Consider the following 12,650-nt stretch of genomic DNA (forward strand, 5'->3'; position numbering starts at 1 on the left):
AGCCTTTCAGTCAATACCTGTATGCTGGTCTCACCTCACCCTTTCTGCTTGTCCCCACTCCTGCCCTGACTAGTGAGAAGGAAACCTCTTCCAGAAGAAGCAAGGGGCCCGGCCACTACCCAGGAGAGATGGAGAAGTCTGCCCCGCAGGGAAGGGGTGAGCCAGAGCTCCTCCAAACCGCAGCACCCGCTGTCCTGGCAGCTGGGTTTGGGGAAAACAGCTCTCGATTTGTGTTCAGGAGACCCAGGTGGGAGTACCGTCTCTTCCATTTACTGGATGAGTCTCTGCGCAAGCCAGCGTCCTCATCCGTGAAACAGGAGGAGCAGCACATGCTTCCTAGGCCGGTGATGACACTTAAGAGAGGGATGTACATCAAGGGAAAGTGCCAAGCCCAGAGCCTGGCACACAGGCACCCACTGATTCATGCCCCTTGGGGCGTCCTTCCTGCTGAGTTTGTAAAACAACTGAAGACAAGTCACCGGCTAAGCCTGGATCCCTTTCCCAACCCGGGTAGACGCTGTCCGGGAGGGGTCCCCAAGGGCACTGGAGACGGGAAGTTCACAGCTGCAGGTCCCTGGACAGAGGTCTCCTTTCTCAAAGGCCCCTGCTCTGGAGACCTCTAAGACCCAGGGGACTGAGCTCACCTCCAGGCAGGCAGAGGCAGAGCCACTCAGGACAGCTCAGTTCTCCAACTTCCCTGTCCGCAGAGGGGCAGGGTGCCATGCTGCCGCCACTGCCGTACTGCATTACCTCTGGTCTTGAATGTTGGCCCCTGGGACTCTCATGTGGTTCCACCCTGGAACCAGTGGGCCCTGTCGTTAGTAATTTCTCCTCTGGGCGAGGGTAGTATTTCTGCTCCAGTCACCTAAGGAAGAGGCAGGTCTTGGTCAGGGAAGGACAGTGGGAGGCCAGCCTCAGGCCAGCTGGAGATGGAGTGTCCGTGTCCCTCCTTCTCCCTGGGCCCTGCTGCCCTGGGTCCCCACGTGTTTCACGAGCTCCTGGGCAGTGTGAGGTCATCCCCTGCTGCGGGCCTCTCCCTTAAGATGAGTCAGCCAGAGTGTACGCTCCAGATTGCCCAGCTTGTGTCACCATCTGTTTATTTCCCTTTTGTTCGCTCCAAACCATCAGTCTGGTTTTGATGTCCCCGCCTGTAGCTGGGGAACCGAGACAAGGACCAAAGGGGCCTAACCGGAGAGCAGAGGCCCAAACCATTGCAGCGTGGCAGCGGGGGTTAGAGGGGGAGGAGACCCCAGGGTGCGGGGGACCTCAGGACAGGACTCCAGGCTAGAGGTCCAGCTGTCTCAGCTCATTGGAAGCGCCCCTTTACTGTAGGATTCATTCAGTCGACGCATGTTCACTGAGCATCTACTGTGTGCCAGCACGTTCTGGAGCTGGGGTACTAAAATAACTCCTTCTCTCAACGAGAAACACCATGTGCTCTGAAGACACGAAGGCAGGGTAAGGAATTGGGCAGGAACGTGGCACTCAGCCTAATTCTGATAGAGGGGTCAGGCAAGGCCTCTCCAAGGGGTTGGCATTTGAGCAGAGATCTGAACAGGGCCAGGGGTGAGTCAAGAAAAGAGCATTCCGGACACAGAAGGAATAGTCACAGCAAAGGCCCTGGGGTAGAAATGAGCACATGCACACTGATTTGAAAACCATTGTAGTAGATGATCTTCTAGGGGTCTTGCTGCTCTGATTTCTTTAAGCTAGGAATTTATAAATTCTGGGAGGGAAGGACCTTAAAGAGGATCAATTTATCTCCCTCACTTAGTACTTAAATCTTCTATGCAATATCTCAGCCAAGTGCTTCTTCAGTCTCTACTGAATTACCCCTGATGACAGGAAACTCACTACCTCACAAAGACACATTCCAATTCTTTATAATCTTGACTTTTAACATTTTAACTGTGGTAAAATACATACAATGTAAAATTTCCAATCTTAACCATTTTAAGTGTTAAGTCCAGTAACGTTTCAGCTCAGTTTAAGTCCAGTAATGTTTAAGTTCATTGTCATCTTGCAAAACTGAACCTCTAGACACATTAACAACTCCCCGTTCTGCTGTCCCTCTAGCCCTTGGCAACCACCATTCTACTTTTTGTTTCTAAGAATTTCACAATTCTAAGTACCTCTTATAAGTGGAATCAATCACACAGTGTTTGTCCTTTTGTGTCTGCTTATTTCACTCAGTATAGTGTCCTCAAGGTTCATCCATGTTACAGCATGAGACAGAATTCCTTTCCTTTTTAAGGCTGAATAATATTCCATTGTATCTATATACCACATTTTCTTTATCTATTCATCCATCAATAGACACTTGGGTTGCTTCCATCTCTTGGCTATTGTGAATAATGCTGCTATGACCATGGGTGAACAGATATCTTTTTGACAACCTGCTTTCAATTATTTTGGGTATATGCCCAGAAGTGGATTTGCTGGGTCATATGGCAATTCTATTTTTAATTTTTTGAGGAACTGCCATACTGTTTAATCTTGACTTCTGAATGTTCAAAAATAGTTATTTTTAAAGGTCTAATTGAATATAGTAGAAACAGTGATTAGCAGTGGCAAGAGGTTTGCCAGATGTACAAACACTCAGAAATGGGAGTGGGCTAATCTGAGAAGGCTTCCTGGAAGAGATAAATCTAGAGCTGGAATCTGGCTTTTCTGAGTTGCACATGGGGATAAAACAAACTTAGAGTTGGGGACGTTTCTTTCATTCATTTATTCATTCATTTACTCATTCATTCATTCTAGAAATATTTATCAAGGACCTATTTTCGTGATAGACACTGTTTTCACACTGAGTGAAATGGGAAAACATTGAGGGGTTTTGAGCAAAGGAGCCACATGGTCTGACTTAGGTTTTGAAGCATCACTCTGGCTGCCTCCTGGGAATAGACAGAGAAGGGACAGGGCCAGTTAGGAAGCTGCTGTCGCTGCTTCACTCAGTAATTCCCTTCCTTTGCTCTACAGGTTGAAGGGGGTATCTCTCCAGTTCACGCCTTCCAGCAAACCCTTCCTCCCCTCCCCCCTGCCCGGTCTCCCCACCAACTCACCCTCACACCTCCCTGAGGGCAGAGAGAGGGCCCCACCTTTTCAGAAGACAGATTTTCTCTCCCAGCCCTCTGGGGCCGCCAGGAGCCCCAAGGTTTCTGTCCATTACCTCTTCGGGACTCCTGCAGCTCTGGGGAGTCTCCAAGGCCCAGCTCTCTGACCTCTTAGAAAAAGACAGAAAAGATGTTCTCGGCTCACTTAGCATGCGTGTGCAGGGCCTCTGAATTGCGAAGGAGGGCCTCCTTTACTTCCAAGCTACTGAGAGGAAGGGGGAGACTTTGCAGAAAGCCTGGCCACAGGGAGGGGTGGAGAGCCCCCCAGCGGTGTGCAGCCCACCATCTCCCTGAGATGGAGCCACTTGTGCTGAGATTTAACCAGTACCGCCCATGTGCTGGAGACTTTCACATGCAGTAACTCATCTTTCATCTAATTCTCCCAACAACTCTGTGACCTAAGTCCTATTTATTATCTCCATTTTCCTGAAGGAGAAATGGAACTCAGAGAAGTCTGGTGTGATCACAGAGACATCCATTTCCAGAGTGAAGGGGCCTTAGTTTATCTAATCCAGTTGTTCTCCACCCTGGCTTCACATTACATCACCCAAAAAGCTTTTGTAAAATACCAGGGACTTCCCTGATGGCTCAGCGGTTAAGAATCTGCCTGCCAATGCAGGGGACATGGGTTCGATCCCTAGTCCAGGAAGATCCCACATGCGGCGGAGCAACAAAGCCCGCGAGCCACAGCTACTGAGCGCGCGCGCCTAGAGCCCGTGCTCTGCAACAAGAGAAGCCACCGCCACGAGAAGCCCGTGCACCACAACAAAAGAGTAGCCCGCGCTTGCCACAACTACAGAAAGCCCACGCACCACGACAAAGACCCAATGCAGCCAAAAATAAATAAATAAAAAATAAAATAAAATACCAATTTCCAGGGCCCACACCCAGAGATTCTGAGTTTAATTTTAAAAACTTCTTAGGTGATTCTAATGTACAAACACAGTTAAAAACACATACCTCCTCCACCCCTTCCCTCCTTGTACGGGTGGGAAAACTGAGGGCCTGAGAGGGGACTGGACTTCCCTAGGGTCACCCTGTATCCATGTCCCAAGGCTGCCTTAACAAATTACCGCAAACTGGTGGCTTAAAGCAACAGAGATTTATTGTGTCATAGTTCTGGAGGCCAGAAGTCCAAAATCAACGTGTGGGCAGGGCCCTGCTTCCTCTGCAGGCTCTAGGGGAGGGTCCTGCCTTGCCTCTTGCCTGGCTTCTGGGGTCGCTGGCAATCCTTGACTTTTCTTTGCTTGTAGATACATTACTCCAATCTCCACCTCCATCTTCACATGGACTCCTCCCTGTGTGTGTGCACCTGTGTCCAAATTTCTCTCTTCTTATAAGGACGCCAGTCAGATTGGATTTAGGATCTACCTTAATCCAGTATGACCTCATTTTAACCTGATTCTATTTGTATTCACAAGGTCTGGGAGGACATTAATTTGGGGGGACACTATTTAACCCAGTATATACCCCATCGTTAGTGTCAGAGCTAGGGCTCCAACTCAGCCTCCTAAGTCCCGGCCCTGGGCTTGTCCCCCAGCGCTGGGTGGCTCGGCCCCTCTTCATACTCCTCTTCTCACTCATGGCTTCCATCGAGCCCCCTCCCCACCCTTCACCAGCCCTCAACACTGAAGGCCAAAGCTTTCCTGGTGGAAGAACGTTCTCTTCTAACTGTGGAATCCCAGAAGGCGGATACCAAGTTCAAGACTTCTCCATGGAGCCCAGTTCAGTCCCTAGGGATGCTCCACAAAGACTTGATAAATGGAGCCAAACTGAATTGAATGGATGACTGCTCCTTGGTGAGGAAGTGAGGACCCCACCAACAGAAGCAATCAAGCAGAGGCCAGCTGAACGTGTGTCCCTATAAAAGTGCTCTTGTTCTAGGAGAGTCAGCCTAGCACAGAGCTTTGGAAAAGCATAGGAAGTAGACTAATGGTCCAGGCTCTACCACTTACTAGCTGTGTGAGTGTGAGTGGGTTATTTAACCTCCCTGTGCTTTGGTTAGTAACGTCAATAACCATTTCAAAGGGGTGTGGGGATTAAATGAGATAATGTTCCTAAAGCCCTTGGCCTAACATGTAATGGGTGCTCAATAAATATTTAGCTTTTAAAAAAAAGGAGAGCTGTGCTCCAGATCACCAGGAAAAAGGATAGTGAAGCAGGCTGGGGCATTCCAGTAATAATAAAAACAAGAAAAGGGGGCTTCCCTGGTGGCGCAGTGGTTAAGAGTCCGCCTGCCGATGCAGGGGACACGGGTTCGTGCCCCGGTCCGGGAAGATCCCACATGCCGTGGAGCGGCTGGGCCCGTGAGCCATGGCCGCTGAGCCTGCGCGTCTGGAGCCTGTGCTCCGTAGTGGGAGAGGCCACAACAGTGAGAGGCCCGCGTACTGCAAAAAAACAAACAAACAAACAAAAAACAAGAAAAGGATTCATTAACCATGCGCAGCACTTCTCTGGTAGCAGGCGTGTTTACAGATGACACTGCAGACTTTGAGATGCACTAGTCAGGCAGCGCCAGTGGCAGAGTCTACATTTAAACCCAGTTCCATATCCTGGTCCTAGAGTCTAAAAGAAAGTGATCCTCCATGGGCATACTGTTGGCATTTGGGGTAGAATAGTTGCTGTTGCTCTAACCTGACCATTAAATGCCATTGGTACCCCCAAGTTATGGTGTCAACCAAAAATGTTCCCAGACACACGTGTCCAAATGGCCTCGGGCTGGGGGCTGGACGTGTGGTCCTGGCTGCCACTCTGTCCTCCTCCAGGTGGACGCAGCCTGCCCCGAGGAGGAGGAAACAAGATGTGGGATAATGGCTCCTCTACCCAGTCCAAGGATAGCTGGTCCCATTTGGGCTGTGGAGGATGGGCTGCCAGACGGCCAGGGCGCCCTGCTGGAGCCAGCCTTGGAGGCCAGCCGTGTTTGGAGCCCTGGCCCTTCTGAACCCCCCACCAGCTCCCTGTGCCTCCTCCGCTCTCCACACCGTATGCCTCTCCCTCCACAGGCCCCCTTCTCCTTCCTTCCCCAGCAGGGCCCATCATCTGATTCTCATCAAACATGCAGAACTGATGTTGCACAAGTCCCCCCCAGTGGGGATTAACATAATACCCCTGATTTCTCCTTCCCCTCTTGCTTGCTGCGCATCCCCCTGGCTGCGGCCTGCCTTTGTTTCGGGAGCGATACACTGTATCTGGAAACGTTACTGCAATTAAATATGCACAGGAAGGGGGGAAGGGAGGGGGAAAATGAGGACAATGAAGGATGTGAAACATCAGATGCAGCAGCTGCTTGTTGCTATAGAAACCCCAGCTCCCCACCACCAGCACGGCAGCACCCCTCCCCAGCTTAAAATTCCTTAGGGCCAAGTGCACTGTTGTCAGCGTCGTTCTGGCGATAACAGGGTCCTAGCTGTCCAGGCTGGAGCACCTGTGGGTTGCTAGGGTTGATTTTAGGGTCTTTCCTGTTTTTCCTGATCCCACTGCCACCACCGCCTCCAGTCCTGATACTTCTGATTGGCAGCAACACCCTCCAGTAGTTCTGCATTCCAGTCCCAGTTACATAATAAATTACGGGAGAGCTTCCGCATTTGACTTTGGGATGTCACAACATGGAGACAAAACGGCACATGCAGAGTCTGGTGGGGGAGCCAGGCTTTCTCTGTGCTTGCCGTGGGTCTTCTGACTGCTGGCAGCAGGGCCTGGCTCCCGCCTGCTTCCTTTTCATCTTTTACCTACAGCACTGAGCGGGCGTCTACAAGGTGTGGTCTGCGTGTTGGAGGGGGTGGCAGGGGTCCACAAGCTCCAGGCAGGCTGCCAGCTGGCCAAGTGCTCATCTAGGGAGATCCCAACAGGATGCCACTCAGCAGGGATCCGTGTGAAGTCCTGGACCTGGGCCCACATGGCCAGGTGTCCAAGGATGGAGAGAAGGAAAGTGGCCCAGCAGCAGCTTGCAGACACACGACCAGGGCCTTTAGTTGCAGGCAGAGTATGAAGCAGTAGTATAATGGGTCTGCCTCCCCACCCCCACTCAGTCTCCCCTAAAAAGTTAATGCAGCTTAGGCTGGAAGTTGGTAGCCCTGCTCTATTCCACCCTGGTCAGATAAGCTGACAGTTGGATCCCCACCACTTGGCAAAGTGCCTGCCACACAGCAGGTCTAGTCCTGGACAAAGATACATGGAAAGGAGATGGGAGGGAGGGAGGGAGACAAAGAGGGGAGGATGGAGAGTGGGAGGGAGGGAGGGAAAATTCAGAGATTTGTAGATAAACCAAAGTTTATTAAGCGAGAGATCAATCAGATTGATGAAGTTATTTAAAACCATACTAAATAACAATTAAAAAATAAAATCCAAAGACTGCTTAGCCTGATGAAAAGTCAAAGGGCATGATAGCTGCCTTCCAGTTTGTGAGGGAGTGTGTCAGTAACACAGGTTTAGGCTGGTTCTGGAAGGGTCCAACAAGTAGAAACCAGGACCCATGGAGCTCAATTGTGAGCAAGGGAGAGCTTTCTCAAAGTCAGAGCTATCAACTTTGGAATGGGCCACTAAATGAGGTGGTGAGTTCCCCAGCCCTGGAGGTATTCAAATGAAGGCCAGAGGAGCTTTGTTAAAGATGTGGTCAAGCACATTCAGCTTTTCAACCCTGCAGTTCTACAGCTTTCATTGTTGGAAAGTATCCTTTGGTGAGGTCTCTGTTTGCTGGTGCTGAGATCTTGGGCTTGTGCTTGGAGGGATGAGACACCACAGAATATTCCTAATAGGAGAATGAGCCAGTATCAGGGCTCTTGTCAGTGGTTGAGAGGGCTCACTCAGCACCCAGGTGGGAGGAAGCAGACCTCAGAATAATAGGATTTGAAGGACATGGGGCTACCCAAAATGTTTCCTTATGAAAGCCTGACAGTCCAATGTTAGCAGGTCCTTTGTATGAGGTCAGCATTACCCTCTCCCCTGCAGCTTTCTTGTAAGTCATTATTCACTGTCCTGGTTCTGATGCCCCCTCTGGTGAAAATGGCAGCCTGGGGTCTGCTATGCCCTCCTGGGGAAGCAGCTGTGCCCCTAGAGAGCAGGCAGAGGACCCTAGGTTAGCTTCTCGATCTCAGTCTAGCTGGGTCTTGGGTGGGAGACCATGAGCTTAGAGTCCCAAAGCCAGATGCAAGCCCCTCCCCAACCCTCAAGTCCACATTCTCCCCTTTTAAAATCAGTCCTGACTAGCTCAAGTTCAGGGTTTGCCTTAGGACCTTGGACGAGAAAATCCACTCTACCTCGGAGTGTAGTCTTGTCTCGTAATCAGCTAAATGGGTGAAACTACTCTGTCCTTTCTGCTTCGCGCTGTCACGGCAGTGAGACCGTGGAGGGCGCAGTGCTGGCACCTTTGCCTTGAACAAAATGGTATCAAAAACTGTATGGTGAATTAGTATGGTAAATCTGTTTATCCACGCCCCCACTCCTAGTAAATCTGTGTCTCCACGCCCCCACTCCTAGCTTAGCCTCAATAATTGTTTCTTGGGTGAATAAATGATGAAAACTGAGAGAAAGGGATTTAGGCTTGTGTTTAGGCTCAGTGCAAAGGGAGAGCTGGGAGCCGGAAGGCCTGAGTTCTGATCCACTTACTGGCTGTGTGATTTTAAAATGGAGATGACACCTCAAACAATTGTAAGAACAAGCAAGCAATGAACATTAAAGCTTTGCAAACTCTTGCAAAGAGATGGGAAAGGTGAGGACTGATATTCACTAAGTGAGCACTTACTGTGTGCCAGACACTTTATTATTTTTTAATAATAATAATAATAATACTCTAATAATAATAATACTCTATGAAGGATTATTTGCACCCTGTTGCACAGATAAGGCTCAGAGCGGTTAAGTAACTTTCCCAAGGTCACACAGCTAACAAGTAAAAGAGTCAGATTGGAACCCAGATCTTAGTCTGACTCCAAAACCCAACATCTTCCTGTAAAAAGCTGAAGTATCTACATTTAAAGGAATAATCATTGTAATTTCTATTTGTTTGTACATAGAAAATCCTCATCGGTTAGAGATGCCCCCCTGCCTTCAGCACTACATCAGCTTCACCCCCTTGTTTTCCCCATCCCCTCCCCTCCCCTGGGCAGCAGTCCTGGCCTAGGAGAAGGCCACTTGCAGGCCCAAGTTGCTTCTGGTAGTGTGCCCAGCTAGAGGAGTAATCGACTGTGTCCTGATTATGTCTCCAGAAAACAGGTTTTTTATTACTTACCATGGCGGGCTGTACATCTCTGACGTGCAGAAGGAGGACGCCCTCTCCACCTACCGCTGCATCACCAAGCACAAGTATAGCGGGGAGACCCGGCAGAGCAATGGGGCCCGCCTCTCCGTGACAGGTAGGCGAGAAGGCTGGGGAGGAAGGGCACCAGCCCACCCTCGGGACTGGGTGGGAATGTCAGCACCACTGGTCAGGGAGTCTGCTGTGTGCTCAGGGGATTCAGAGAAGGAGATTAAAGAACACAGGTACAGAAACCACTCGGGGAGACCTTGTCCAGTTTGGTTTTGGGTATCCTTCATATAAGGACTCTACAGTTAAATTCTTTCAGGAGTCTATACCTGAGAAAGCTTAACTCTCCTGAAGAATTGTTATTTTACCATTTATCAAATAATGAGGGATATGGAACCCATCCTCTCTTTCCTTTTTTGCCTTTGCTGCCAGGAAGTTCGTAGATACAATCTGCTATGCAAACATAGTAATGATTCAATTGGATTGGATTTGATGAGGGAGATTTTGTATTTCCTTGTGTCCCTAAGTATGTTTTAGGATTCTATTCTATCTCTTTTTGAATACATGTATGTCTTTTGTTATAGCCCACCTCACAACATTTGAAAGTAGACAAGCAAAAGGTTAAAAAAAAAATCTCTGAATTAAATAAAGGACTTTTATTCTGGAGTGATTATAGCTCCTTATGGAAGGAGGAAAGCTAATATTTACTGAATCCCCCTGTGTGCCAGAAATTTCACTTATGTGCTGTATCTTAGGCACTATACTAGCCTGGTCAGGTGTGCACTGCTCTCCTTATTTCTATAGGTGAGAAAACCAGAACTTAGGGAAGCCAAGCAACTTGCCCCAACTGTTTAACCAGTGGGAGGCACAGCCAGAATTCACACTGAGCCCCCTGACCCCAGCATCCTCCAGCTGCACACCCTCATGGAAGGGGCTAATCAAACACCACACACGTGCCCCAGTCACAGAAGAAAGAAAGGCACTTGGCGCTCTTCAAGGAAGGCTCTCCGGAATAGCACTTTTCAAACTGCGGACAGTGATCCACAGACATCATAACCTATGCGACACACGCTGGTATTTCCTACCACGTGCATTGTGATGCACTCTGATATCTTCTATTCTATTCTATCCCATTTCAATTTATCTAAATGCTGGACGCAACTCACCACATGGATTTCATAACTTCCTAACCATTTGTGACTTGCAGTTTGAAAATCTCTGCTCTTGTGGAGGTGGGATCAGAGTGGCTTTTGGAAGGGAGATGAACTGATAGTCAGAACACCTGGGTTTGGGGACTAGCCCCACCAAATCATGCAATGTCTCTGGATCTCTCAAAAAGGAGCTAGATTAGGTGACAGCTCAGATTCTGTCTACCTCTGACATTCTGTGGTTTGGTGAGGACTAACCCTGACCAGCAGGTGACTCTCTCCAGGACCCCCTCTTATATGCCTGGTGCATTTGGGGTCAAGAGCGGAAAAGCGGAAGCCAGGAGAGTGAGGATCGGGCTCGCTGATTCCCCCTTGTGTCTCCAGAGCCTGGCCCTGTGCCTGGCACATAGTAGGTGCTAGGTAAATATTTGTGGAATTAATCAATGCCAAGGGAAACTGCGCTGTCACGTGGGGAGGAGATGGGGCTGTGCTGTGTGGCCCCACCTTTGTGGCTAGACCTTGCCATCTGCAGCCCAATTCCCAAACGTGTCAGTGGTTACCTTCCAGATTATAGGGACTTGTTTGTGTAGTGTTTTGCATCTCATTTGCATGCCTTTCATACGATGTGGGAAAGGCACAGAAATCCTCCCTCCTGCAGGCCTGCTCCTTTCCCCTGCACGAATATTTAGCCCCTTCATCCTACTAATCTTACTTCCACTCTTGTCCCTCAAAAAAGGCACCCTTTAACCTGGAGGATATGCCAACCCTTCTCCTTCTGCTGTCATTGCCCATCAGCTGGGGATGGCGGGTGGGGACGTGGAGAATGGGAGATGCTACCAGAGACTCGGAGATGAAGCCCAGATAGAGAAACGGAGAAGCAAAGATAGGGAGGCAGCCAGACGACGAAAGGGGAGAGGCATGGGCACAGAGAGAGAAAAACAGAAACCTAACAGAGAGACAAGGATAGACAAGATGACTGCGACAGGGTGGAAGACGTTAGGAGCGGAGGGGAGCCGAGGGGAAGGGGCCCCAGGAGTGACGCGGGCCCTGATGTGATGTGATGTGACAAGGCAATCTACAAGCAGCTTGTCTCGGCAAAAATGCAACTGATACCCAAGCGAGGCAGTGCAGAAGGAGATTCGTGTCAGGAGGGCTCAGGCTTCCGCCCACAGCCTCACATTTCAGATCCACTCCCAGAGCTGAGGGCAGGGGTCAGTCCCAAGGCAGCTTTCAACTGAGATGTCTCTCTCCTTAGTGGCCAGAATCCTGTGAGCTCCCAGGGCTGGTGGTCGGGAAGGGTGTCATCCCTCCCTGGCCAGAAGCTCCGGGCCAGCCCCTGGAATCAGGGATGGGAGATGCAGCTGGGTGTCCTGGCAGAGCTGGGCCCTGCCGAGTCACCTGGTGGCTGAGGGTGTCTGAGCCCGGCACACCCCGAGGGATGGCTGCCCCTCCTCCTCACCAGGTCCAAAGGCAAGAGGAAGGGGCAGAATGATCCCCGCCGCAGTGCCTTATCAATGGTCACTGGATGAGGGCAGCAACCACACCTGTGGTTTTTTCAGTTCTCACCAGGTGTTTGATTAAGTAATAGGGAGGGACAGGGGAAGGAGAGAGTGAGACGTATTGGAAAAAGGACTCAGGAATCGGACCAAGGTTTCAGTCTTAGCCTCAGCACTCACTAGCTGTACAACCTGGCATCAAATCAATAATGTCTCCAAACCTCAGCTTCCCCATCTGTAAAATGGGAGTGACATGTTCTCCTTGGCGTTGTGAGAATTAAATAGGGTGCCGCGTGTAAAAAGCTTAGCGTGGGGCCGAACACATAGGAAGGGCTCAGTAGAGAGTACCTGCTCTGCTTGTTGTGGTCGTTGTTACTGTTGTTCTATTGTCACTGGATTATTATTCCTACTACATCTCAGGGGGCGGGGGCGGGGGCGGGGAGGGACTTTTCATTTTTCTGTTAATTCTCTGAAGAGGAGGCAGTTGTGAGAGAAGTCTGAGCCCCCTAAAAATACAACCTAATAACCCTTCATCACATCGAGGTGCTTTTTGGAGTTTGCCAAGTGCTGTCATGGGCATTAGCTCTGTGGAAGAGGCACCATCATTTGCATTTATAAAGGAGGGCACCAGGGACCAGAGAGGCTGAGAGAC

At 50.0% G+C, this 12,650-nt stretch overlaps 1 protein-coding gene across 1 annotated transcript in view; it reads left to right on the plus strand.

Moving 5' to 3' along the window:
• Positions 1 to 12,650, plus strand: part of DSCAML1 (DS cell adhesion molecule like 1) — a gene marked incomplete at both ends in the record, with an annotated part of 340,933 nt that overhangs the window by 231,188 nt on the left and 97,095 nt on the right. The window contains one exon of the mRNA XM_079708702.1: positions 9,317 to 9,463. Coding sequence (XP_079564828.1) covers positions 9,317 to 9,463 — 147 coding nt within the window. The remainder of the gene's footprint in view (positions 1 to 9,316; positions 9,464 to 12,650) is intronic.

Source organism: Hyperoodon ampullatus (genome assembly GCF_949752795.1).
Source record: "Hyperoodon ampullatus genome assembly, chromosome: 7".
In the NCBI taxonomy this organism is placed as follows: Eukaryota; Metazoa; Chordata; class Mammalia; order Artiodactyla; family Ziphiidae; genus Hyperoodon; species Hyperoodon ampullatus.